At 42.0% G+C, this 27,692-nt stretch overlaps 2 protein-coding genes across 5 annotated transcripts in view; both read left to right on the top strand.

Moving 5' to 3' along the window:
- Window positions 1-104: 104 nt before the first annotated feature.
- Window positions 105-5,952, top strand: LOC138616046 (delta-1-pyrroline-5-carboxylate synthase). Its single transcript, XM_069690052.1, has 15 exons — window positions 105-250; window positions 413-562; window positions 686-790; window positions 886-1,044; window positions 1,420-1,510; window positions 1,954-2,078; window positions 2,167-2,311; window positions 2,401-2,474; window positions 2,944-3,043; window positions 3,334-3,554; window positions 3,658-3,795; window positions 3,893-4,088; window positions 4,311-4,432; window positions 4,880-5,162; window positions 5,289-5,952. The coding sequence occupies exons 2-15, from the start codon at window positions 419-421 to the stop codon at window positions 5,468-5,470; spliced, it is 2,085 nt and encodes a 694-aa protein (XP_069546153.1). The 5' UTR covers window positions 105-250; window positions 413-418; the 3' UTR covers window positions 5,471-5,952.
- Window positions 5,953-7,242: 1,290 nt separating this feature from the next.
- LOC138616043 (arginyl-tRNA--protein transferase 1) overlaps window positions 7,243-27,692 on the top strand; it is a 55,791-nt gene continuing 35,341 nt past the window's right edge. Inside the window, exons 1-8 of one of the 4 annotated variants that reach the window (XM_069690046.1) lie at window positions 7,243-7,414; window positions 12,215-12,278; window positions 12,435-12,497; window positions 12,668-12,771; window positions 13,026-13,262; window positions 18,066-18,280; window positions 21,400-21,528; window positions 22,875-23,003. In XM_069690046.1, the coding sequence (XP_069546147.1) occupies window positions 7,315-7,414; window positions 12,215-12,278; window positions 12,435-12,497; window positions 12,668-12,771; window positions 13,026-13,262; window positions 18,066-18,280; window positions 21,400-21,528; window positions 22,875-23,003 (1,041 nt within the window). In that variant the 5' untranslated portion in view covers window positions 7,243-7,314. The remainder of the gene's footprint in view (window positions 7,415-12,214; window positions 12,279-12,434; window positions 12,498-12,667; window positions 12,772-13,025; window positions 13,263-18,065; window positions 18,281-21,399; window positions 21,529-22,874; window positions 23,004-27,692) is intronic. The other 3 variants (XM_069690044.1, XM_069690043.1, XM_069690045.1) reach the window with 3 other exon arrangements.

Here is a 27,692-nt window from a genome sequence, read left to right as displayed (position 1 = left end):
TTCTAACAATCTTTTTTTTTTTTTTTTTTTTTTTTAAATATGTTTGCTGTAATAATCTTGCCTGCTGATGTGTATTACAATGTGACTGTTTTAATTATTCGCAGTCCCACGTCCCCATGGGAAGTCTTTTGCCCACCGCAGTGAGTTGAAGCAGGCCAAACGCATTGTGGTGAAGCTGGGGAGTGCTGTGGTCACACGTGGAGATGAGTGCGGTCTGGCACTGGGACGACTGGCCTCAATAGTCGAGCAGGTAATATTGTAGATACAGACTAGATAAGATCACTGTTCATGTAAGCGTGAGCATAATACTGCGTGCGCTGAAAGGAAGGCTGAGGACACTACACGGTGTCACAAGGAGTGACCTTGGCTGTAAAAGAATAACTTTAATGTTATTGGCTTTGTGTTCTGTCAGGTGGCCATGCTGCAGAATGAAGGCAGGGAGATGATGATTGTTACGAGTGGTGCTGTGGCGTTTGGGAAGCAGAGACTGAGACACGAGATACTACTGTCTCAGAGCGTCAGACAAGCCTTGCATTCTGGACAGAACCAACTCAAAGAAATGGTGAATAATAGTCTTAAACACAAGAAATTAAGGTCCACTCTGTGAGAATTGTGTATATACTATATAAACATTTTCTGAAGTATAAGCCTTGTTAACATCAATGAAATATCTCTTATTTTTCAGTCAATTCCAGTTTTGGAGGCAAGAGCGTGCGCAGCTGCTGGACAGAGTGGTCTGATGGCGTTGTACGAAGTTATGTTCACCCAGTACAGCACGTGCACTGCACAAGTATGTGCTAGTCAGCTCTTTTCGCAGAATAAAATGCTGACAGTGAATGTCTTAAAAAGTCACCTGATGATTTATTTTTCTGTCCACGTCTCTAGATTCTGGTCACCAACCTGGATTTTCATGACGAGCAGAAGCGTCGCAACCTGAACAGCACGCTACATGAGCTGCTGCGCATGAACATTGTCCCGATCATTAACACCAATGATGCTGTTGTGCCTCCCCCTGTTCCCAACAGTGACCTACAGGGGGTAAATGTGGGTACTGTGGGAAGGGCATGCTGGGAATGCTAAATGTGGTGCACAATTGTGATAGTGGATGGCTTAACACGTGCATGTATGTGTCTTTCACTTCCGTTACCACCCTCGTTATCATTTAACTTCTCAGACGCATAGTTTCGTCTCTAAGGCTGCTATTACTGTTCTCGTCCACTTCGACTTGTAGTGATCTCTTTCTGTCATCTAATTGTGGCACACCTTCTTGTCCTTGCGGATAGAGGTGAACACATGCTGTTTGTTTTGTAACGTCATGGAACTCTGAGACTTTTGCTGCATGGAAGCAACTGATAAGCTGTTACTCTACAGTATGATACATTTCCATTTGACTTACTGAAATTTCTGTTTGTATTTCAGGTAATAAGCATCAAAGATAACGATAGCTTGGCGGCACGGCTGGCTGTCGAAATGAAAGCAGATCTCCTTATCGCCCTGTCTGATGTTGAAGGTACAGAAATAATCACTAATTTGATATTATTTACTTTCTTTGCATTTAAGCATTTATTTTAGTTCACTTTATGTGTTGTTTTTATATAAACTGTAACATATGCCCACCAGTTACCTCTACTGTAACTCTATTAAGGCCCTAAAGAAATTACATTTGTAAATTCATAAAACAAGAAGAAACTGCAAATCCTATTTTTGAGGGAGTACCGTATAAATGTTTGGTATTTTTACATAATAAAACAATTTATCAATAATAGGAATTTTCATCTATGGCATCTGTAGTTTGCTTTTATTTATTCTCCCATGTCAGGTATTCGTAAATTTATAGAAAACTTTTAATATTTTGTCTTTTGTTCAGGTTTTACTCATGAAAAGACTTCTTTATGAATTTGACTTCCATGGTTTCACAAAGGATTAAACAGAAAAAAAATATATCTTCCACAGGTTTATACGACAGTCCACCAGGAACAGATGATGCCAAGCTCATTGATATATTCTATCCTGGAGACCAGCAGTCGATCACGTACGGGACTAAATCCAGAGTCGGTATTGGAGGCATGGAAGCCAAGGTCAGCGTGGCTCTCAATATGTAAACCGCATGGAGTTGGTTTAGTAATGAAACACATGTATTCTACTCACTCATGTTGTGTGCATCAGGTGAAAGCAGCCCTTTGGGCGCTACAGGGTGGGACCTCTGTTGTCATTGCCAACGGCACACATCCTAAAGTCACAGGACACGTCATCACCGACATTGTAGAAGGGAAGAAAGTTGGCACCTTCTTCTCTGAAGTGAAACCTGCAGGTAGTACTGGGTAAAACTACATGGAAAGAATATTTCACCCTCTTGTTGTGGTTTTTATATTTGATGTGCCTTTACTTTGACGCCGTCAGGTCCAACTGTGGAGCAACAGACAGAGATGGCCCGGCATGCAGGCAGGACTCTGGCCTCCCTGCCCCCTGAACAGGTGGGCTTTTGTGTACTCTGGCCGACTGAAGCAAATGCTATTAGTATATGAACATGATTTTCTCGCAGTGTCTGAATCGTTTTTAGGCTCAATTGCTGTAGAATCCTTTATTACACTAACACAGTGCACAGTCCCATTTTTTTTCCCAATTTATCTCGCTCTGATATATTAAGATTTAACCAAACAACTTTTCATTAAGGTCGATTTTTAGGTTAAGTCAACTCCCCTAAGTACAGTATATTGACTTCATTACATTATTCCTGAATTGCTGTAAATAAGGTTAGAATAGGGAGAGAGCATATCTTTGTTAGCATTAAGGAATATGATGGTTTAATAATCTAACAACAATAACACAGCATGCTAAGGGTCACCAAACTCCAGTTTTCCATTGTACTGGCAGTAGCTTTAATTGCTCTTGATTTTGGTGGGTGTGTTAATCATATCAGAATGTGTGTGTTTGTTTTTCTAGAGAGAGGAGATCATCTGTTGCCTCGCTGAGCTGCTTACAGAGAGGAAAGATGAGATTCTTAGTGCCAACAAGAAAGACATGGAGATGGCAACAGCATCAGGTACAGATGCACACTGACACAGATTACCTTCATCCTGAGTCGTGTGACTCAAATACCTTTCTCAGCCACCTGTAGGGATGACATACGAAGGAGGCTTGGATCAAATCGTTGTCAGCGCCGTTTGGCATTCATCTTAAGGGTTTATGTGCAAATCATTTGTAAGTGGGCAAGAGTCATTCTCTGCCCTGTAGTAGGGCAACATAAAAGAGTGAAAAGGTACTTCTCTTTACGATTTCTGTTGGAAGAAGTATTGTATTGTCAGCATTTTTCTTTATTCTGTTTCCTCATAGGTCGTTTCTCCCATGCTCTGATCAGTCGCCTGAGTCTGTCAACTGCGAAGCTGAACAGCCTCGCCATTGGCCTGCGTCAGCTCGCAGTGTCCTCCAGGGACAGCGTGGGACGGGTGCTGAGGAGGACGAGGGTGGCTAACAACCTGGAGCTGGAACAGATCACGGTCCCCATCGGCGTCCTGCTGGTCATCTTTGAATCACGTCCTGATTGTCTCCCACAGGTGCTTGTCTTGTGAATATGATCATCATTAGCTGGCGGTCTAACTTCTGTTTTGATAGACTTTGGGTTTATAAAAAAGTCCTGAATTAAATATTGTATTTCAGGTGTCAGCGCTAGCAATCGCCAGTGGAAATGCTTTGCTGCTGAAGGGTGGTAAAGAAGCTTCCAACACCAATAAAATTCTGCATCAACTCACTCAGGAAGCACTTTCAATTCATGGAGTGGCAGATGCCATTCAACTGGTGAGACTGTGCATTATACAAATATAGTTTCAGTCTTTTCCTGTTTATAGTATTTTTCGAGGTTTTGTGATCCACTAAAATGTTCTCTGTCATGTAGGTGAGCACACGGGAGGAAGTGGAGGATCTGTGCCGACTCGACAAGATGATTGACCTGATCATTCCAAGGGGTTCGTCCCAGCTGGTCCGGGACATCCAAAGGGCAGCTAAGGGCATTCCTGTGTTGGGCCACAGTGAAGGCGTCTGTCACGTCTACATAGACAGCGATGCCAGCATAGACAAAGCTATTGATGTCGGTATGTGTTAACTACATGGAGCTGGGAAGGGTATTTTTGCTGTGGTTTGGTCAAAGTGTTGGGCAAGTTATAAAACCTATAGAAATATTTTTTTTGTTTTGTTTTGTCAAAGTGCAGTTGTAATTGTTTTCTTTCACAGGATGCTGCAAAGCTGTACTTATTAACTTCTTGGGGTAACTCAGAGCTGCTAAATGAATTTACAAAAATAATGTTTCATTCCAGTCAAAGACTCCAAGTGTGACTATCCTGCCGCCTGCAATGCCATGGAGACGCTCCTTATTCACAGAGATTTGCTGCGTACTCCGATATTCGACCAGATCATTGACATGCTGAGAACAGAACAGGTAAGAAACTGCACCAGCACTTGAGGATTTGGGGCATAAGTATTGCACACAGAAGGCTTAGGTTCTCAGTGGTTGCAGTGAGGGCTAAGGGGTAATTACTATACATATTCAAATAATTTGGCCTATTATTACAACATTGAATAGATTTGAACTGCAGTTTTCTCATCCTCTAGTCAGCATTAAGAGTAGTTTTATGTTCCTTAGGCTTACTTGCTGGGAAAAACCCTTGGGTGCAGCATCAAGATGTTATAATGGAAGAGAAAACTCTGCACACAGAAGCATAGTGTACACTATTGTTAAGTGTTTTTTACATTTTTTATCAGGTCTAAAACTGGAAAGACATTTTCTGAAGCGAGTTTAGCTCTTAATTTAGGTCAATAAAGACTGTTTTCATTAATTATTTCATTTTTCTTTGAACAAATCCTTGGCCGCTTTTCTTTCTCTCAGGTTAAGATTCACGCTGGCCCCCGGTTTGCATCCTACTTAACGTTCAGCCCATCCGAGGTAAAGTCTCTGAGGACAGAGTACGGGGACCTGGAGTGCTGCATCGAGGTGGTGGACGGCATGCAGGAAGCAGTGGACCACATCCACAAATACGGCAGCTCCCACACTGATGTGATCGTGACAGAGAACGAAGATACAGCCGAACAGTTTCTGCAGCAGGTGGACAGCGCCTGCGTCTTCTGGAACTCCAGCTCTCGCTTCGCTGACGGCTACCGCTTTGGCCTCGGTACGTACAGTATCAGACGTGGTTTGACTTTTAATGTTGTACTTTGTAATGTCTTGAAATGCCTATAACTTGCCAATATCTTGAAGACAAGGCAGAAGAGTTATTTTTGCATCGTTTGTTTTGCAGGGGCTGAGGTTGGCATCAGCACGGCACGGATACATGCTCGAGGACCTGTAGGTTTGGAGGGACTTCTGACCACCAAATGGGTCCTTCGAGGGGAGGGGCACACTGTGTCTGACTTTTCTGAGCAAGGCAGGATGAAATACCTCCATGAAAACCTCCCTGTCCCCCAGGGGAGTTTTAGTTAGACAGCCAAAAATAGAAAAGAGCTATCAAAAGGAGTCAAGATGACAGATGTCTCCTCAGTGTTTATTTAAAGGTTTGTGTCTGTCAGTGGCGTTTTCCTTTTTTAGCTTCTGCTTCATCACTCGTATGCATGAAGAATGGAAGCTACTATTGTTGGACAACCAGCTTTCCGATTTTGCCTGTGAGTCTGTTTTATAAATACAAACCGATCTTCAGAGAATGACTGATGAGAGGGAAATGTATTATGGTAAAAAGCAAAAAGTGAAATACAATGTAGACATGGACAAAAAGCAATTTTCACTACAAGATCTTTTTTTTATAGTAGCAGAAAAAGAAATCAGTGTCCCAACCATGATTTTCTAATTTATTTTTCTATATTCAAACTCTCCCTAGGTCTTATTTACTGTAAATGTTTTCTGGGTTCAGATTTATTTTGCTGTCCTTCGTCTTTGCACAGATGATTTAATAAATATGTTGTACAGTTCTTTAATATTGAGTTGATGTTTTATCTATCACAAATTTAACTGGTGATTACAAAGGGGTTAAATCCGAATATAGTCTTTTCAGTAAAAAGCTTCTATGTGAGATATCATATTAATTCTGATGTTTTGCATCTTTTCGCCTTCCGTCTCCATCTGGAGAGGCTCCATTCATTTTGCAGCATGTGCTCAAAGTTTTAGCCTGGTTTTTGATTGGTAATCTTTGAATTCGCACCACCTCTCGTCTGCCAATCAAATCAATATGCATTGCTCTCGGCATCCACGCCAAGGTGGTTGTCATCAGATAAGATGAAGAGAAAAGATTCATTCAGGAACCAGTGTCAAAGCATTGTGAACAGTTCTCAGCCCTGAGTCCTGACCTGAAGGTGAACCTCCTGAGGTGTCCCTGTAGAAAGACCAGCTGAAGACTTACTATATGTCAAGAAGCCACCAAATGCCTTCATGATCTATCTGAAGGAGCAGAGGTCAAATGTGGAGGCTAAACTGAACATTATGGAGACCTCGGCTGTGAGCACAATCCTGGGAAAGAGGCTAAGTGTTTCCTTCTGTGCACTGTAAGAAACTTTGCATCCAAAATGTGCCACCATCCATTATGTTTTAAAGAGATGAATGTTGTATACATTACAGTACACAAGAATGACAAACCGTAATCTGATTAATAGGTAGGATGATGACAAAATCACCAAATCTGGAGATGCATGGTTTTCACTGGGCAGGAGGGCTATGAAAAATTGTAATCTGAAAGTAATTTGAAGCTGTTGGACAAATGTTGTGGAGTAAAAGGTATAATATTTACCTGTAGTGGAGTACATGTATAACATTGCATAAAATTGGAAATACTCAAAGTAGGTATATCTTAAATTTGTTTTCAAGCACAATGCAGTGCAAAAGTGAAACTTTCAAGCGATCAGCTGTTTTTGAATGCCAACCTGAAATAATCACATTCAATATGTTTTGTATTCTAATCATTCCCTATCAAAACCTACATCTATATATATTTTTTTATAAACCTTTATTTACCTCAACTGCAGAAGGATTCCTTCCTTCGCTCTTCTATTCTTAAATATTTGCTGCTATTGTTCTTATTATTAATATATTATATGAATATATATTTCAACTAATTTCAGTGTTGCTCAACGGTTGAACTCAGTGCAGCGATTCCACTTCAATCGTGAACGCAGAAATCACAACAGGAGGTATCAAAGACGAAGACTTTGAGGGCTTTCAAAACTCCCACTCGCCTTCAACGCCGCACCGGTGACGTCACGGCTGTGGGAGGAGCTTAGCACCCATCAGTCTTCGCCAGGTTTCCTGGCCAAGTCAGCTGTCATCTGTGGACATCAAAGATGGCTGGAAATAAGTCTTACACTATAGTAGAATACTTCGGCGGGGACGACGGTTACCGCTGTGGTTACTGCAAGAATGAAATAGGAAACTTTTCTCACGGTAAGCGAAGTTTGAAGCGGCTGAAGAAACGCTGTAAAACGAAGTAGCTTTAGTGCTAGCGACCTAGCGTCGTCTGCTCGCTGGAAATGTAACCGGGTTCGAGAGGTTTGCTAATACTACAACTAATCCTCATGTCTGTGGATTTGAATACGTGACACCAGCTGTGGAGACACCGCGTCCCCACGGACTGTAGGTTTGTTAGGTTTTACCTGAGGTTACTTAAAAAGCGTTAAGGTTGTTAACCTCGCTTAGGTTTTTAGCCATTAGCATCGAGTAGCATAAACATCGTTGATCCTGGGAAACGTCAGTATTGTCGTAGATTAACATGAGCTGAGGGGATTCAACGATGTTGGACCGGAAGGTTGAATTCTTCTTCTTCTCTTGGGCAACAATACTTCACTGTAGCTAAATCTGTAACCGCAGCAGGTCAGCAGAAGACTTGGTAACAATCTTACTTGCACCAAGCTGTCTAATGGACAGTCCAGCCCCGAGGCCTTCAGGTGCCTGGACCCTGGACCCTGGACCCCGAGGCCTTCAGGTGCCTGGACCCTGGACCCTGGACCCCGAGGCCTTCAGGTGCCTGGACCCTGGACCCTGGACCCTGAGGCCTTCAGGTGCCTGGACCCCGAGGCCTTCAGGTGCCTGGACCCTGGACCCTGAGGCCTTCAGGTGCCTGGACCCCGAGGCCTTCAGGTGCCTGGACCCTGGACCCTGAGGCCTTCAGGTGCCTGGACCCCGAGGCCTTCAGGTGCCTGGACCCTGGACCCCGAGGCCTTCAGGTGCCTGGACCCTGGACCCTGAGGCCTTCAGGTGCCTGGACCCCGAGACCTTCAGGTGCCTGGACCCTGGACCCTGAGGCCTTCAGGTGCCTGGACCCCGAGACCTTCAGGTGCCTGGACCCTGGACCCTGAGGCCTTCAGGTGCCTGGACCCCGAGGCCTTCAGGTGCCTGGACCCTGGACCCCGAGGCCTTCAGGTGCCTGGACCCTGGACCCTGAGGCCTTCAGGTGCCTGGACCCCGAGACCTTCAGGTGCCTGGACCCTGGACCCTGAGGCCTTCAGGTGCCTGGACCCCGAGGCCTTCAGGTGGCTGGACCCTGGACCCTGAGGCCTTCAGGTGCCTGGACCCCGAGACCTTCAGGTGCCTGGACCCCGAGACCTTCAGGTGCCTGGACCCTGGACCCCGAGGCCTTCAGGTGCCTGGACCCCGAGGCCTTCAGGTGGCTGGACCCTGGACCCTGAGGCCTTCAGGTGCCTGGACCCCGAGGCCTTCAGGTGCCTGGACCCTGAGGCCTTCAGGTGTCCGCTCAAACGAGTGTATATTTCCGGGGGCTTAAACTATTGTTACACAGGCCACATACTCTTAACTCTTTTCGTGGCATTATTTGCTTTAGCAATAGTACTACTTTCTCTCACTTTTGGAAATGGCAAGATGTTTTTTTTCTCTCTCTTTAATATCAGATAATGTGAATTTCTGTGGCAGTAAACACGAGACTAAATCTGAGAGGTTTCACAACATGCTGACAGTCAGTTTACAATATGTACCAGATGTAATTTCAACAAAATGCCGCTTAGTTACAGTGGAAGCAGCATCAGACACAAAGACATAGTGGTATAATTCATGACTTACTGATTTGTCATACGTATTTTGAAGTTAATTTGAATGCTGGTTGTCTTTTAGTCTTTTAACTCGTCTCTTCCTGACTTGGTTTCAGTGGTTGTGGCCCAGGCTTCCTTCCAAGTAAACTCTTACATGCTTTATTTGAACTGATTGATAAAAGCCTGTTTCTCTTATTCTAATTTTCACAATTGTGAGGCCCACCTTCCTTGTTTTGCTGTTGTTGGGAATAACAGCGCACCACTTTAAATACCCAATCATACATGGGATAGAAACCACGAATATCATTTCGCAATGAGTGGGGAACTTGTGAAGAGTTGGCCCAAGACTCTGCCGGTGGATATAGTCTGTTGGGTAGCTCCTGTGTAAAATGAATTCATTCAGGGTAGTGTTTCAATAGCTTTAATACATTCTGCAGTGCCAGAAACCATTCTTCCTGTTCACAGCAAGGTACCACAAACCCTATCTACCATGAAGGGTTTACAAGACATCTATCAGAAGTGGAAGTAGAACTTTTAGCAGTGCATAAAGAGAATTGGAAAGACAGTGTCCTATATGTTGTTACATACAAAAGGGCTAAAAACAAAACAAAAAAAGGAGGAGTGCTGTAAGAAGATGGGAAGGGATTTTCTGTGTGGGAAGAGAATGGTCTTATTTGAGTTGTGGTGAGCAGTGTTGAGACAGGTTAACTATAATTAGGGTTCAGGCAGCTCCGAATGCAGTCAATGAGCAATTGGGCACAAAGCCAACAGACAAGAGCTGTTGTCTAATCTAAGATAAGAGTGGTAATCTGGACATGTTACATCATGTGGGGATGCCAGATTGTAAGGAAGACAGAAGACTTTACGACCTGTGTAATACTTGTAAATCTTCAGTACTGGTGTTAAAAGGTCAGAGGTCATGTCTGTGGATACAAGTTAAATGAAAGCACATTTGCAACTATAGAAATCAATCTGTCATTTTAGGCCACTGAGTCAGTGGAAAACAAAAGCTGATTTGTTTTCAGGCTTCCACTGTGATATCTTATATTCTCCCCGTCATGCTCGTGTTGTCCTGGGAAGACAGGTGAAACAATCTATACTGTACATCAATGGAGTGATGATCAGATATATCAGCAGTGTGTGCTGTGTTGTAGACTTTTGGAAGTAGATGCTCAATACGATTTTGTTTTCCTCTGTGATTGGTGCAGTGATGTTATCAACAGTGTTGTCACATACAAAGCAAATGCAACACCGCACTACAGAGGACAACATCTGCCCTGCTCTGTGTTGTTGTGTCTGTCATGCCTCATTGGGGGCTGAAGAATGGATCAGGTGTTAGTGATGGAAAGACAGCTGAATGATGACGGCAGCCGTTGCACTCACATCCAGCTCACGTGGCATGATTCATTTGTAATCTAGGACTACTATTACCTTGTTAAACTTCTGACTTCCTGCCTAACTGGTTATCAAACTATTTCAGATGTTTGCTTTTGTGTCATTTATTAGATCCCGCCCTTACTTTCAAATAATAAAACCTGTGTAATCCACTGGAAGCCTGGTCAGTGCTTTTTATATAGAATACTAGAAATGGTTTAATGCAAATTCACATGACAACTTGACATCCCAGTAAAGGTCATGAGAACTTTAGGACACAAAAATGCAGTCATAGGCCAGAAACCCCAGAGAGATAAAATGTGTGGTGGTGAGGCCATCATTTTTGTTTTGTTTGCAAACATAATCCCCCAAGGATTTTAAATGATAGCTATAGTCTGTGTATATTTTTGAGCATATTTTACTATTGATCATGCCATTGTCATCATTGAAAATAAAAATATTTGTAATCTGCAAATTGTTCTTCTGTTCTAGGTTCTCTTGTCTTTAGTTGGAGCAAAACAGTTTAAATGTTTTATGTGGTTGTAGCAGTCGAAATCAACTATATAACAATCAGTTTCATTACTGATATACAATATCAAGATTTAGGTTCAAGTTTTAATGCATTTTATGCTCTTTATGCAGTTTGTAGTTTGCATGAGTTCCTCACCCAATGCTAGATGTAAATGCAGTTCATGTTCTTGAAGTAGCATCATGTTTAGTTGCACTATTGACGTATGGAACGTGTTGTTCGTGATAATGATTGTGTCTGATTTTGAATATTTGTAAAATATGCTTTTTGGACAACTGTCATTGTTACAAACCCCTTAGCTGGCCAGTAATTATATTATCTGTAGTAGTTATATTACCCTCACTGAGTCCTGGCTCATAAAGAAAGCCTGCAGTCTTGCCTAAAAAACGTGCTCCATTTACTGCTTCAGTGCTGTAGTGTTTCTCTTTTGGATCACACTATGTTGTCTCCTTGTCTCGGTGGACTCCAGTTGAGCACCGTCCTCCTGGGACATGAAATGTTATACTCGGTTGCAAACTTGGTGTGTGTTGTGTGAACTGTTATACGGTCGATTCCCTCGGCTCTTTAAGATGTAAACTGATAGTTGTTTTACCAGTGTGTTTGGTGTGTGTGTGCTCTTGCAGACTGTGTATACGGTTGCAGAAGGAAAGGTCAAGAGTAGAAAGTGGGCGCTCAGACCTCAGCTCTGGGAAGAGGGATCTGCTGTGGCTACAAATAATACATTTGTATGTTTCCATTGGGGCCTTAAAGCACTGTGGGAATCTTGTTTGGAGATGCTGTGATTTAAGCTGGAACAAAATTTGGACCCACCACCAAACTCTGAAGGAGCTTCTTGACAAGCGACACCTTGCTTGTACACATGCTTTCTGTTGCAGCTTTATTTCATCCAGTTGTGAAAACAACGTCTTGTTCAAAACCGTTCTTTGCCCGTTTCTAATTAGATTTATTATCAACCTAGACAAAAAAAACAGTATACTCTCATGGGTAATTTCTTACCACTTGTAAAGTAGTTTTTTGTCAACTGAAGCTGCATATATTTATTATTAGCTAAAGGCTTTGTTGTCCTTAATTGAGAACTTCATCAGAGCTCACAATGATATGGTTTTTTTTTTTAGGCTTTACCACTTTATGTAATTTGTAGATTTCAAATCTGGTTGCTTGTGTCAATGAGATACTTTTCACTACCAACAGCACCTCTCATAATACACAAAGGGTTGTTTTCTGATTTTCATTAATTATAGCAATGTATAAAACTGTTTTACGTCAGTGAAGGAAATGGTGTTCTTTTGTTTTCTTCAGGGATGTGGTCTCACACCATGACAGTACAAGACTACCAAGACCTCATAGATCGAGGATGGAGAAGGTAAGTAGTTGTTTCCTGCTTTCAGCCAATCCCTTCTTACTTAAATCAGGACTGCTTGAAACTTATTGTATATGTATTTCCTGAAATATCACAGTGGATGCTTCAAATCATTCATAATGCATTTATAATAAATGGTGTCCATGTTTTTCTTTTCAGAAGTGGGAAATATGTGTATAAGCCCATAATGAAGAAGACATGCTGTCCACAGTATACCATCAGGTAACCATCATTTTCTCTTGTGATGCTTGAAGTAAACTCAGATCTAACAAGACCAAACATGGGGCCATGGAAGTGTCATAGATATGACACTATACCCTGTCAACTGTTTGCGTTAACAGCAGAAATACATGTAGTTATGTTGTATTAACATTTACTTTGACCTTGTCAAGGTGTCACGCACTGAAATTCCAGCCTTCCAAATCCCACAAGAAAACCCTGAAGAAGATGAGCAAATTCATTTCCAAAGGGGAGTTGCCAAAGGAACAGGATGATGGTGAGAGTATGCTTATTATGTGTAGTATAAAAGTTAATAATGCATGTGCATGGTTTGATAATCTGCATGGGTGCACAGTAGACCCATGAAAAATCATTCATCTATAAACAGTCAGCACTCATGGACTGCATATATGTCACAGAGAATAGTTGAAGCTACAGGTAAAATTGGGCTTTAAATCAAAACACTGTTGGTACTCTTGCTGTGTATTACCCACTACCTGGTATGAGCCATATTGACTTTGTGCTTTGTAGGTGAACCAATGGACTCGGTATGTGAGCCGGCAGCTCCACGGGAACCCAGTAAACTCTGTCACTTGGAGACAAAGTGTGTTGCTATCGCAGATATTCAGACAGAAGAAGCCGAGTGTCCCACCATCACAGAAGTTCCGACGGAGGTGGTGGATGCCACAGCTACGGGCTCGGAAACATCCAGAAAGGATCCAGTGTCGGTCCCAGATGGGAGAACGGCAGCCATGGCTCCTAAACCAGGTAAGAAATCTGAGCCGCTTTCCAATGGCAGGCAGTAGTCGCCAACAATCAGTACTGTCCCTGCTGTTGTTGAAAAGAGAGTAATAAAATAATATATATTAGTAATATGAATACAGCTACTCCAGTATTATGTAACGCCTATTACTGTTATTTTCTTTTATCAAGACTCATGTAGGAGCCTGTTATCATAAAGAACACAAACCGTGAATCTTCTAGGATTTGTAGAGATGTTCTCTGAATAACATCTCTGACTCTCACTGGTGTGAATGTGACATCACGGCAGCTGCAGACATCACTCAGCAACGAGTGGTTTGGGAAAAGAATATGGCCACAAGAACTGTCACCGTCTGAACACTGTCAGATTGAATAATGAAGTGACAAAATGATCATTCATTGTTAAATATTAGTCATTCCTGTGTTCATTATTATAAGTGTCATTAAGTGCTCAGGGGCAGCATATCGGAGCTCCTTGGCTCCCTTGTTGCTCGGTTGTTGCATGTAATATTGTAAATATTTATTTCACAAACACAAAGTTATTATAAACCATCTTGGTGGCAACAGATTGAATCTATTAAATCAATTCAGTTTTATTTCCTGCAATAATCTTGTTTAAATAGTGCATTAAATATAAAGTGTTTTGTTGTAACTTGTGTTTTAGAACTGAGTAGGCCAAAAGCCTTGGCCAAAAGTTTTGAGAATGATACGAGTATTGGTTTTTACAAAGTTTGCTGCTTCAGTGTTTTTAGATCTTTTTGTCTGATGTTAGTATGGTATACTGAAGTATAATTACAAGCATTTCATAAGTGTCAAAGTTTTTTTTTTTTTATTGACAATTACATTAAGTTTATGCAAAGAGTCAATATTTGCAGTGTTGGTAGCGCTCACCTTTTCTTTTTCAAGACCTCTGCCATTCGCCCTGGCATGCTGTCAATTAACTTCTGGGCCACATCCTGACTGATGGCAGCCCATTCTTGCATAATCAATGCTTGGAGTTTGTCAGAATTTGTGGGTTTTTGTTTGTCCGACCGCCTCTTGAGGATTGACCACACATTCTCAATGGGATTAAGGTCTGGGGAGTTTCCTGGCCATGGACCCAAAATTTTGATGTTTTGTTCCCCGAGCCACTTAGTTATCACTTTTGCCTTCTGGCGAGGTGCTCCATCAGGCTGGAAAAGGTATCGTTCATCACCAAACTGTTGTTGGATGGTTGGGAGAAGTTGCTCTCGGAGGATGTTTTGGTACCGCTCTTTATTCATGGCTGTGTTCTCAGGCAAAATTGTGGGTGAGCCCACTCCCTTGGCTGAGAAGCAACCCCACACATGAATGGTCTCAGGATGCTTTACTGTTGGCGTGTAGCGCTCACCTTTTCTTCTCCGGACAAGCTTTTTTCCGGATGCCCCAAACAATCGTAAAGGGGATTGATCAGAGAAAATGACTTTACCCCGGTCCTCAGCAGTCCAATCCCTGCACCTTTTGCAGAATATCAGTCTGTCCCTGATGTTTTTCCTGGAGAGAAGTGGCTTCTTTGCTGCCCTTCTTGACACCAGGCCATCCTCCAAAAGTCTCCTCCTCACTGTGCGTGCAGATGCAGTCACACCTGCCTGCTGCCATTCCCGAGCACTGATGGTGCCCCGATCCCGCAGCTCAATCAACTTTAGGAGACGGTCCTGGCGCTTGCTGGACTTTCTTGGGCGCCCTGAAGCCTTCTCCACAACAATTGAACTTCTCTCCATGAAGTTCTTGATGATCCGATAAATGGTTGATTTAGGTGCAATCTTACTAGCAGCGATATCCTTGCCTGTGAAGCCCTTTTTGTGCAAAGCAATGGTGACTGCAGCGTCCTTGCAGCTATCCATGGTTAAAGAACAAAGATTTCAAGCACCACCCTCCTTTTAAAGCTTCCAGTCTGTTATTGTAACTCAATCAGCATGACAGAGTGATCTCCTCGTCAACACTCACCTCTGTTAACGAGAGAATCGCTGACATGATGTCAGCTGGTCCTTTTGTGGCAGGGCTGAAATGCAGTGGAAATGTTTCAATATATCTTCTTGTGCTCACAACTAAATAGCATATGTAGCCTCATGCTGCTCTTTTAGCAGTTGCTAAAGCTCCACTGTTTGCCAGATGGTGTCACTGTTCCCCTTGTCATGAGCTCCACTGTGCTGCAGCTCCGTAAATGAACGGTGCTGTTCCTTCTATGTTTTGAGAAGTGTGTCTGGTTTGGACTTATCTGTCATGTTCTCCCCCTCACTCTCCAGCACAGGATATCCTCGCCGCCAACTCACAGTAATGAATTAATAACACTCATAGTGAAGAGATAATAAACTCCCATTAGACACAGGAAGCAGCTCTTCTAACAACTTCTTCAGCTATTTTTTTCTCTCCTTTCTAATGTCTAATGTGAGCAGTGCCCACACTTAATAATTAAAAGGTAAGGATGTACATTGGAGTGGGGAAGATTGTTACTGGCACAGGTTGATCCAGATGTAGACATAAACATAGACAGAAAAATCTCAGCAGTGCCCGTGTCCTTCTACTGTTACACCTGTGTCGGCACCACACTCTTCTTCGTTACACTGTCAGAAATAAAAAGCGTTTTCAGCAAAGCGGATGCAAGTTGGATTTACTATGTTGAGCCGGTGGTTCTCCACTCCCCTCTCATTCACCTTCAACAGAAAACACCTGGACATATCTTTTATGAGCGTTTTATAACTTTTGGCAGGTTCCAGTTCCAGCTTGAGAAAACATGGCTCCTTATCTTTGTAATATAGAAAATAAATTCCATGGAGCAAAACCAAAATGTAAGATGAACCTGTTAGAGTTTTAGTGTAGTGTATTTTAGGTTGTCAGAAAATGATACACAGAACAGTTCTTTGGGGTCTGTTAAATGACACGGCACAACCACGTCAGTATTGTAGTGGCTACTCACAGATGGCATCGAACATCTCCCACTGTAAATAAAGTCTGACTTGTTTTGTACATGTTTCCATACAAGAGGAGCAGTATGTCACAGTCCGAGACAGTTTACACTGAGTGTATCTTATGAAAGTCGTATGTGTGCTTGGGGAAGCGGGGAAGGAGTGTCATGGCTTTTATGGAGTGCTAACTACTGGAGCGGGAGCATCTGTTTTCCACAGGAACTGATCTGTCAGACTTTATCTTCACCGCGGCCTCATACGCTGTCCTCAGGAGTACCGGTGTCTGTCTGTGTGTGTCAGACTGAGAGGGAAAGTGTGTGTTTGTAGTGAGAGTGTAATTAGAGGGAGAGAGGCGTGTGGATGGAGAAGTAATGTAGAAGGGGTTGATGTGTTTGTGGTTGAGTTGGTATGATGATCCCAGTCCAGACTCCAGTTCCTGTTGTCTGTGGGACCAGTCTGCCTTGACCTCATTGTGTTTATTCTAACAAAGTAAAAGCTATTGACCAGATTGAATCTGTCATGGTTTTATGTTTATACCAGAGGGCTTGTTCAGAAACACACCCCCCTTTTAGTGCCTCCAGTCATTTCCCATTAAAACCAGTTCAGCAAACAGGTACATTGAGATGAAACAAGAAACTAATCATTTATTGTTTGACCACGTTTGTGGGCTGCTATGTTCTGTAATATCTCGGAAACAAACTACTTTTGAGAAGCAGGCAGTTATTGATACAAAACTCAGATCATAGAAATCTTCTTCTGTTATATTAGCTGACAGGATTTCAGATTCAAGTCATGATTTTAAGATAAAGCATGACTTAAAATAAGTCAGCATCTGTACACATTTCCTGCTGAGGTCTATATTTACTTTTCACAAGATAGAATCTGCCTCACAGTACAAAATGAAGGACCTTGACTCAGTTAAAGCTGAATGCTGCCAGTGATCTTCAGCCAGGACCGCAGTTTCTCTCTCCCTTTGTCAGGACCAGGTGTCTCTCTCTTCCTCCCGACGTCATCGAAGGGGAAAGTTAGTGAGCGAGCTGATGGTGGCAGCTGGCAATAGGACAAGCAGGAAATGGCTCTCGTTTCCTTATTGCTCCAAACAGGATGTGGGCGTGTAAACTGTTGACATGGGATGCCCGGAGAGCTGGAGGGCTTGGCAGGAGCCCAGGAGCTTGTGGTGGAGGGGGGAGAAGAAGAGCTGCAGCACAAGGATGAGGAGGGAAACAGGCAGAGATTCACTTGCTTCGGAGAATGTTCATGTTGGTCTTGTTGAGGGAAAACCAGAGAAAGTGTGTGAGGTCTGATGAGCAGAGACACTCATTCATGTGCCTTCATCAGCAAAGCTGATCTGTTCACAGTCATTTCTTTTGTTTAAAAAAACCAAAACACTCTTTAGTATGTCTCCTGCTTCTTCTGTTCCTTTATAAATATGCACTAGCTAACTGCCAACCATTTAGACTTCACATGCACATCGCATTTTTTTTTTTATAACATCCAAAGCAGTAATGCGATGTTAAAGACTATTGGAGGAGGGAAAGTGATTTCCATTGAGCTGTTGAGATTTGCTTGTTTGGCAGGGGGTGCACGAAAGCAAACATGGCAGCCCATTTGCACAGAGGGGCTGGCAAAAACACATCAACACACTCATGAAATCTGCCTCAATTTGCAACTCATCAGCAACAGAAGCTCAAAGTTGCCACCTCTCCTACTTTGTGTCCAGTCATATTCAGAAAGCAGCATAAAACTGAAAACTGCAATTGAGTCAGTTTCTATAACTCCCATTCTTTTGTCCCTGTTTCTACCTGGAAATGTTTCGAAATGTGTTTTTGTTGCCCACTCAAGCTTTGACAGTCCCCCGTTCTTCTGTCTTCTTTCCGGGCTGCAGGGATGGGAGCTGATCCCGGCCGGCCACCATGCAGGAAGGCCAAAGACTTGCGAAAGGAGCGACGTCTTCAAAAGGAGCAGACGAGACAACCTGCTGATGGGGTCTCTTCCACCGTCACTGCTACCCAGTCCCCTCCCACCCAGACCAGCCAACTCAAAACTCTGGAAGAGTTCATCAGCGAGTCACTGCCTGAAAACTCTCCTCATTGCCTTGAGGTGAGTAAAAATCCTGAGTAGGTACCTTTTCCCCCCCTCTTTTTACATGACTTGGAATAAACATTAGCCTATTGTGACGATTCCAGCCTTCGTTAGGAAATAGTGTCTTTGGTTGAGCTTTCAGCCTCCATAATGTTTGGATTGAGTTAGCATGAAAATTTGGTTTCATAGAGCCCTCTTCCCCAGCCCCAGTGACTTCACCATGTGTTTATGTGTGCGGAGAGGATAGCTGGCCAAAGCAGAGTGGAAAAACCACCTCTTCCTAGTTCAAATTCAACCAAATGACAGGCACACCGCACAAACTGGGTCCCATTACCCTGCTGATGACATTAAAACCACAGCACCCAGCTCAGCCAGTGTGAGAGGACATGGAAATGAACTTTTGGCAGCGAGCAGAACGATGTAGAAAGATCCCTGGCTAAAGCCTCGAGCTGGGGTTGGTAGAGTAACGTCATTCTTGGTCTTGACCAAGATTTGAGCCAGATGCAGCGATGAACCAGGCAGTGTCTGTCTCTTGTCTCTGTTCCCCCTGAGAAAAGACTGACAATAAAACATCTCCCTGTCAGTTCCTTTCAATTGGATTAATTTGTTTGCTTGCACTTATCTTTTAATTTCACTAAGTGGGCATGCTCTCAAGGTTATTCTTTGCAAATGAAGGTTAATTATACGTTTTACAAGTCAAATAATTGAGAGTGGCCTCTTGTTGACCCATTTAGCCGTTTATTAAAGAACATATGGCAAGGCTGCATCAGATTTTTGGCTCAATAACTAATTTGGATTATAAGCAGTTTAGTGGATCTATCGGATGCTGTGACTTTGGCTTCTGTTCTGTGGATTTAGCTGCAGGATTAAAAGGGTTTTAACACCAGTACCAGAAGATTATGATGTTTACAATAGAGCAATTAAATGCAGTCTGGCTCAAATTCATCACAAACACATCTGTTAAAGATGTCACGATACTTGATGAGAATACAGGAATACATATAACAATTTAAAAATAAATATAGACAGGAAGTGGAAAGTTTGTAATTAAGCATATCTGTTCTTTGGTGGTGCCATAGATTGACCTTTAATTTCTGTAAAACTTAGTGAACAATTATTTCTTACCACGATATCTGTAAAGTCTAAAATCGGTGACTTTGGAGGAGCTTTTGAGTATTGTATATCTAAGTGATAAGTTACAATGATAGGGCAGACAGGTTTAGATGTATGAATAGGTCGATGGTTACATCTTGTCCTGGCTGTAAATGCAATTGATGTTCCATCTACCACCACCAGGGGTCAGTGCGAGAACATGATACAGATCCCCTCAGGCACCTCAGGAAAGTGTGGAACAGCTCGCCCCCTGTTCCCTCAAGTGTGTTGTCTACTGTCTCCACACTTTTCTCATATTTTCATACCATTTCTTTCCGAAGTCTCCTTCTGCTAACATGCAGTGTTTTGGCAATCAGTTGGCTTCTTTATTATTTTACTCTCTTTGAGCAGTCGGTAAGGTCTTGAAGATCTAAGTTCAGAGCAACATACCTCTTGATTAAAGCTTTCATAAACCACAATGTTTTATTTTTTATAAGTAGTTCAACACTGTCTGTGTTATGTTTCAAGGCTTTTATGAGAATTATACATTTCATTTCCGGGCTGTCCACTATCTGCTGCAGTGTTGGTTCACCAAACAGATTTCAGACTATCAAAAATATATCTCTAGATCAGGAACAAAATTAAAAAGACTGAACTGGAGCGTTGTCCATTTATGCTAGAGGCCCAACGTCTCTGTTTTACTAAAGGATATAGATGCCAAGTGTTCATATGAGAAAGAGCCACTCGGGTCCAAGTCAAACAAACCCCAAGTTCAAATCCTCTGTCCTGCTCTTCCAGGGGATTCATATGGCACGGCCTCTGTGGCCAACAAAAGCTTCCAAACGAAGAAGCGCTTAATTAAATGGGGCCAGAGGATGAGAAAGTTGAATTCCTCAGTTTGTGTGACATGAACAACACTCGGCCAAATTTTCTTTCCACAAGTCTTTCTATCAAAGGCTTTTCCTGATCCTCCCTGTTCAGTTGGATTTGAGCACTGCACTAACAGTATGAAGAAATAGTGTGTTTAAGCTCGTACAAACTTCTTATCTTATAGGCCCATCTGGTAAAAACCTCCTATATATACTAAATGTGTGTATATATATATATATATATATATATGACAGATGCCTTATAAGTTCATTATTCACCGCCATTAATTCTAAGTAAGGATTCATTCGATAAGTTGCATATGTTCTTGGGGTAGATTAGCTGAACATGGACTCTGGTTTTAATGTTCATCATGCTTGCTCGATAATGTGACACACACTGTACACAAACACAAAAGGTGAGTTGAAGAGCAATACAAACTGTATTATTGCTATACAAATGATTAAAGGAAATCTGTTAAATTGTCTGACCACTACTAATGCTGTGAACCAATATTTTGGTTCCCTTTTGTGTCAGCTGGCTGGCAAGCAATTCATTACCTGCCATAGAATTTCAAAATGGAGAAAAACAATTATTGAGCACCTTTAAGTTACACGTATGTGTGAAACTCATGTACACAAAAAAATCCTTTGCACAAGAGTAAAACTAAAGTCTCCGTTGCCATGGTGAAGCAGTAGAAACTGGCTCATACATATACTTCAGCAAATAGGCTAATGATTATTTTTGTTTTTTCAGAACTACTATGAGTATGTCAAAGACACTTTAACAGCAAATGTATTTTATATATGTTTTTGTGTCACAAGGGAGATGGCCATAACACACCCTAATGTTTTATTGTTCTTGTTTTCCCATCAAGCTATGTTTAAAGTGAACACAAGAACTTCATTAAAATGAAATTACAAAAATAAAATCTACAAAGCAAAACCTCCAAACTAACGCTGCATTTTGTTTGTAAAATGCTTCCACAGGGTGTGTTTATGTCAGTCTCTCTGTCCTTTCACAGTTCTTTCACACATTTTCTCTCTTTGATTTGAGATGTGTTTTTCTTTTGGATATTTTTAATCACCACTTTTTAAAAAATTTTTTTTTTATTCTCAAGTACTTTTTTTCACCCCATTTTGATGTTAACCCTTTGTCTGCACGTATTCTTTTTGAAGGTGAGGCTAGTGCGCTCCAATCCCCCTAGCCCGCAGTTCAAAGCCTCTTTCGACGCCTCCTACCAGGTGTACAAACTCTACCAGATGGCCATTCACAAGGACCCTCCTGACAAACCCTCCGAGAGCCAGGTCAGAGGTTGATAGGCATAGGTCAGCCTTCTCTAGGGGTGCCCAGGGAGGGAGGGAGAGGGTCGACAAACCTGGGTACCTAGAAAGGCATCAAAAGACTTTCATCCTACTCTAATTTAATCTTTTTAAACAAAACAAAATATCCTATATTGGAATGCAGTATTAGATCTATTGTAAGTGCTGGATTTTATTTCATTTTTTTTAGAGATGCATCACAGGTAGCAGTTAATGCTTAATGTTGCTTTTTTTTGGTAACAATTATTTAATAACAGAGTTTCAGTTAACTATATAAAGGGTGTTATTACATTTTTATTGAAGATTTCAGTTATTTTTGTTCATAATAAACAAAATATAGACTATCTTAATCTTGAAGTGAGATTGGAATTGATAAATAATTTGTGCTTCAGCTTTGAAACATGAGTCAGGGGGAAAATCCAAAATGTCTCTTTGAATGGAAAAAAAAAAGTGAATTAACGTGCTGGTGTTAAGGAGAGAGTATGTGTATAAATGTGAGAGTCAAAGGAAGAGGAAATGGAGGGGAAAATGTTTCCGTACGCTATGGTTGAGAGCGGTGTTTCTCCATGTGTCTGAGTTGGCCCTTGGTCGGCCAGCCTGGTCATTAGTCTTGAGCTGTTTCAGTTTGGGGGCGGGCAGTTTGTCAGCTGAACCCTCTCGACCTTCACACATTCACCTCGCCTGTGTCCACCATCATCTCACCCTCACGATAACTCTATGTCTGAACTTGAACCTCATTTTTATTTAGGATAAGTAGTGGTAATGAGATTTTGATTTTCGTTGTGCGAGCAGTCTGTTCGACCTTGTTTACCTTTTTGAGGGGAGTCTGTGGTGTTGGACAAGAGTCTGAATGTGTCTAGCTTAGATGAGCCACACAATTATGGATTTGTATTGCTCTGGGTCTTCCACGCGCTGACAGTGTTGAAACTTGAACTACCAATTCTCTCCGAGTGATTTGTGGTTAAAAGCTGGGTAGTGCATTAGCCTCATCTTCAAGTGTCACATTATCTAACCATTTAAAAACCACACTATCAGTCTCCTAGGATCCCATTGTTTGCTTGCATTTATGTGTCCTTTGTCAGTCTGATTAAATCAAGTCTAACACGCAAAACAGACCTGTTGTGGTACCAGCTTGCTTCGAGGACGACGAGACTGAAGTCAACCCCAAAGCACTTGTATAACCTACTGTTGATTCCTGCACTGTCCGTTGCTCCATCCTCCCTTTTCTCATTTTTAGATTTTTCTTCTAACTACTCACTGTCGTCGTATTCATTGTCAACCCTTATGAAACCTCCCTCCACCTCCTCTCCCTCCACACCCTGTGCTTGAAGGTGAGGCTAGTGCCAGTGAACTTTGAGGACCCTCAATTCAAGGCGTCCTATCAGCAGTCGGTGGCGCTGTACGCCCGCTACCAGATGGCCGTACATGGTGATGACCCCAGCGAGTGTAGTGAGAGTGAGGTACTGCATGATTATTATTTCACACCTGGTAAGGAGCTCCTCTACAGCACATGCTTGTCCCAGCTTCTTGCTGCTTCTCTCTATTTTACAGCAATTTAAAGATGTCACCCTTTGGGTATACTGTAAATGGCATTTGTTAATTCATTTTAGTGGACTTTGACGACTAAATTCATTATTAAGTTATCTTTAAATTATTGACAAATTATGTGGTAATGAAAATAATAACTCACCCTAATTTGAAAATAAATAATTTTACGCCACTTTCCATCATGAGCAATGTGCACACTGTTGAGAAAACTGTTGCATTCAGGGGCCTTTATAATGTTTTCTCTGCATGTTATTTTTTGAATGTGAAGTTGTAACTACTATAAAATACAAAAAGGGTTGACTAGTTTATATGCAGTGAATGAGAGGTACTGTTCACTATTGAATGGAAATGTGAAAGTTTATAATAAGTTCTCGAAGTTTAAAAAGAGTGAATTTATAATACACAGTAACTTATATTATAAATTATGTGTGTACACACCTCTGCTTCTCCACGTAATATATAAATATAAGAGAAAATAAAGTCTAGTCAGGATGCAGAACTGCTGGACAACCTGAGAGGGCCTTTTGTCCCGCCGGGCTGGAAAAACAGCCTCCTCCTCCACCCTCCTGCCAGCAGGCCGCAGTAAATTACTAAATTCTCCAGCTTGTAAAAGTAAGGTAATTAATAAATAATAAAAGCTGTCAGATTGGGCAGACTGTGGCAGATTCTTTCCTAGTGCCATAACACTAGCTCTGTTAACAGGGAGTGTGTGTTTGTATGCACAGCTTCGGCTCAGGGTAATAACTGCGGGGAGTGGATAGTTTGGAGAACTAGTGGAATAACATCTCTAAAATATATATATAAAAATGAAAAGTTGTGGAGCTGCGCTACAACCTCTGCTGTCTGTCGGGTTTCCAGAGAGCAAATCCCTCTTTTTATTGATTGACTTTCCATGTTGGAATCCCACTCAATATAGTGTGGTGTAAAAGTACAGGGTGAATCAAGGTGGGGAATAAGCACGTTGATTGTAATTCACTTTGACATTTCTAACATAAGAGTTATAGAGAATTGACTTGGCAACAACACTCTACACTACATTTGTTTGGACTGTAATTAATATAAAAGTATGATCAATTCATAAGCGCAGCCATTTTCTGTGGTTTATGAAGGTGTTGTAGAGGTTGACACTAGTCAATGTTTAAAAGACCTTTTCAGTTGTTTCACTTTCATACCTGCCCTGGTGAAAATAAAGTCCAGTCAGGATGAGGAGTTGCTGGATGAGGTCTCTAACCTGAGAGAATGAGAATGATTCATCCTGCTGAAGTTCATTTATTCAAGACTGGGCCCTAATTGTTCCCACTCGAACAAACTTGACTTTATTATTTTCCCCTTAGTTGGACTTCTGTGACACACACTCTTTAGCCCACAATACCACAATTTTATTTTCTTGCCCGTCAAGCTCCTGGTTAACTCGCCTATTGTCTTCCCAGAAGCTTTGAGCCCCCCATTGACTTGTGGCATTCATAAAGAAAAGGGGAAACACATTGTTGATGTGGTGATGGCACATTTTGGTGCCATGCCATTCGATTCTTACTGCTGCTACTACTGAGGAAGTTGGGTCATTTGGTATTAGCGCAGGTATTTATTAATCCATTAAAGTATTACCTTGGGACCAAACCTGGATTACTGTCGGCCTGGCTCTGAGCCAAGCGATAGGAGAAATGTTGTATGCGTGCAAGTTGAATTATCCCCCTAAATCATACAATCATTAGACAGTATGATGTCCTGGAGGGGAATGGCTTTGTTTGTTTAAGAATGTATGCATTTCCTGTCATACCATGACTGGAAGGGAGCCAGACTTTATCCGTTCCACGTCCAATCATGGTTTCCTGACAGAGTTGACGCATATACTCGCAATTATTTAGACACATGCACACACACACACACACACACACACACACACACACACACACACACACACACACACACACACACACACACACACACACACACACAAAACACGCGCGCATGCGCACACACGCGCACACACGCGCACGCACTCTCTCACTCTCTCACTCATGCTTATTGGTCTTAACTGTTGTGCTGAGCCGTGACTCTCAGTTCCTGCACATGTGGCATTCATTTTGAGGAAAACAAACTCTGTTAAATCTGTATTTACTCTTCTTGATGGCCAGGACCTTAACTGAGACACTTAAAAAAAAAAAAAAAATCTATGGAAAAAGCTGAGAAATGGCAATAAAATGTATCAGTAAAAATGGAAGGAATGAGAGAAGTAACTTTTGCCACAGATTATCTTTAGGCCATTTGCGACATGGTTTCTCATTTTACAGACATATTCAATACAATCATCGGAGTGGCATTATCTTTGTCAACCCAATTCTTATGTCGGATAAACTGAAAAGTATTTTTAAAATTTTGAGCCTTGATTTGTGTCTCGGTTTCTGGAGCTTCTTTACAAAGCCTGAAATAGACAGTGATCAAGTAAGAAGAAGTTCAGCAAAGAACACATGAGGGTTGTTTTTATTGTATAGAGTGTATACAGGCACCTTGTCGCTCCAATAAGTACAGCAATTTTAGTGAGCAAAGAGCACAATGACGAGAGGTCTAAGTAGCAATTAGGCTTAAGCAGATGTGTGTGTTTATATGTACTGTATGTGCGTGTGTGTTTGAGACGGTTGCTTGCACTCCTAATCGTACGCAGATGAGTGTTTACTATAAGAAAGGGAGAGTTGGAGAGGAAGTGATGGACTCCATGTGTTGGTTCCTGAAAGTACTCTGGATCTGGCTCCGTTCGTGTGTGGTTGTATTAGAGACAGAAGGAGACACAAATGTATGATCATATTCACGTGTGACTGTACCTGCATATTCGACTGTACATCCCTGGCAGCGTCTGGCAGCCTCACAGGGCCGTGTTGTCTGCTGTTTGTCAGCAAGGGGTCAACTCTGCTCGGCTCCTGGAGAGCGACCTCATCCAGCCAAACAGGGCTGACGCGCATCAGAGGAGGTCTGGAGCGGTAAACGAGGAGGAGAGAGGCACACGCTTAAAGCTGACACACATCCAAATATGCATGTGCAGTCATTAAAAAAAAGCTCTAATGCATAAATATTCACACACTTATTTGCCTAATCAAATGAGACAGCACTTTCCAACAAGATCAGTTTGAAAATCTCCTTTCTACACACACAGCAGCCAGTGTTGTAGCACGGCCTCTATAAATGATGTCATCTAATAACTGCAGCTGTTGTTCTGTTGGTAAACCATTTAGGTTTTTTTGTGAGTTTTAAACAAAAGTTTCATTTGTGCCCTTCAGCAGTACTGCACGTTGGGAGGCTTTGCTGTTGGTAGTTTGTTGACTGGCAGAGCAGTAGTCACTGCAGAGGGAAGAGTGGAAAATTACCCTGTACTGGCACGGTTGCACAGGTGGGGGACCTGACAAGCATTTTTTTGCATGAGCAAAGATCATGAAGACTGAAGAGATCTAGTCGCCACAGTTCCCACTTTGGTCATGGAAAGTAAAAATAGTGCAACGTATTCTTCTGTTTAGTAGGTGGATCGAGTTTCAGTAAATCTAAATTCATTCCAATGAGTTGTATTCCTACAAACAGTTTAAAGTTTCTTCCAGGACCTGATGGAGGCTCAAGGATTTGCATAATAATGGCTTTGATGAGGAGAAGTTAAAATGATACTTGAACAGACAATGAGGCTCATCAGTCTTATTTGTTCCATGTTTACAACATTTGGTTGATCCCCTCTTCCTCTCTGTTTCTCTTCATCCTTCTGTGAGTGAGTCAAGGGTAAAGGCAGTGTTAAGCATCTTGTTGTAGTATTCAGCACTGCAGGGAGCACAATTTGTTGAGAGTTTATAGCTCTCAACAACACCTCTCAGCAAGAAGTGTGTGCACTGTTACATGAATTGTTTTTTAGTTCTGTTCTTTCCGTGTTCTCTACACATAGTCGTCCGTTGAACTCCTCATATAAGACTTTCTTTTTTTTATGACTGTAACTTAACAAATATTTTATGGATTTAGTCATTTTTCTGATGATAATCCATCCCAAGTGGGCAGGTTTGAAAAGTGGTGAAAACGGTTGTTTCCTTCAAGGAAAGGTATAATAGAAAAGACAGACGACAGTGCATCATCCTGTCGTCCTCTTCTGCCAAAATCATCCCCCGTGTTGGAGAACGGTGCATTTGTGTCACCAACACACACACGAGCTGTGGCAGGCAAAAGGAGAAACATTAAATCGTTTGGATGCGTTTAGGCTGCTGGCAGGATTTTGAGTTGCAGTTAAGCCAGGACTGCCCCACCTAGTGAACTATGCCTTCAGCAGTCATAACTATTACTAGCTGTATTACTGTGCACAATACTCTCATACTCACTCACAAACAGAGGATGTTGACGTGTTTGTGGGAATTTCCAGTAACTCCTAGAGAATCTAGGTTTTAATTAAAAGAAAAGACAGATTTCCCTCTCAGTATATGCAGTCCAGAGCTACTACATTTACAGCGGTCGTCAATCAATCAGGACTCTGTGAACAAGTCTTATTGTAAATGTCGGCAACTGTGACAGAAATGAAATAGAGTGGCAGATTTTTTTTTTTTTTACCAAAAAATGTCATTGGCTTTAATTGACTGTAGGAC

Source organism: Brachyistius frenatus, unplaced genomic scaffold (genome assembly GCF_029030835.1).
Source record: "Brachyistius frenatus isolate BFR_SWC_R1_liver_20210118 unplaced genomic scaffold, ASM2903083v1 Contig_8, whole genome shotgun sequence".
NCBI classification, from domain to species: Eukaryota; Metazoa; Chordata; class Actinopteri; family Embiotocidae; genus Brachyistius; species Brachyistius frenatus.
The sequence above is the reverse complement of the archived record's forward strand: the minus strand, read 5'-3'. Positions and strand labels throughout refer to the sequence as shown.

What these genes read in the sequence shown, in the direction of transcription:
- LOC138616046 (XM_069690052.1), top strand. Translation starts at nt 419, where the DNA reads ATGCTGCAGAATGAAGGCAGGGAGATGATGATTGTTACGAGTGGTGCT. An exon ending in TGGCAGATGCCATTCAACTG is followed by an intron (nt 3,796 to 3,892) that starts GTGAGACTGTGC and finishes TCTGTCATGTAG; the next exon opens with GTGAGCACACGGGAGGAAGT. An exon ending in CGGCTACCGCTTTGGCCTCG is followed by an intron (nt 5,163 to 5,288) that starts GTACGTACAGTA and finishes TTTGTTTTGCAG; the next exon opens with GGGCTGAGGTTGGCATCAGC.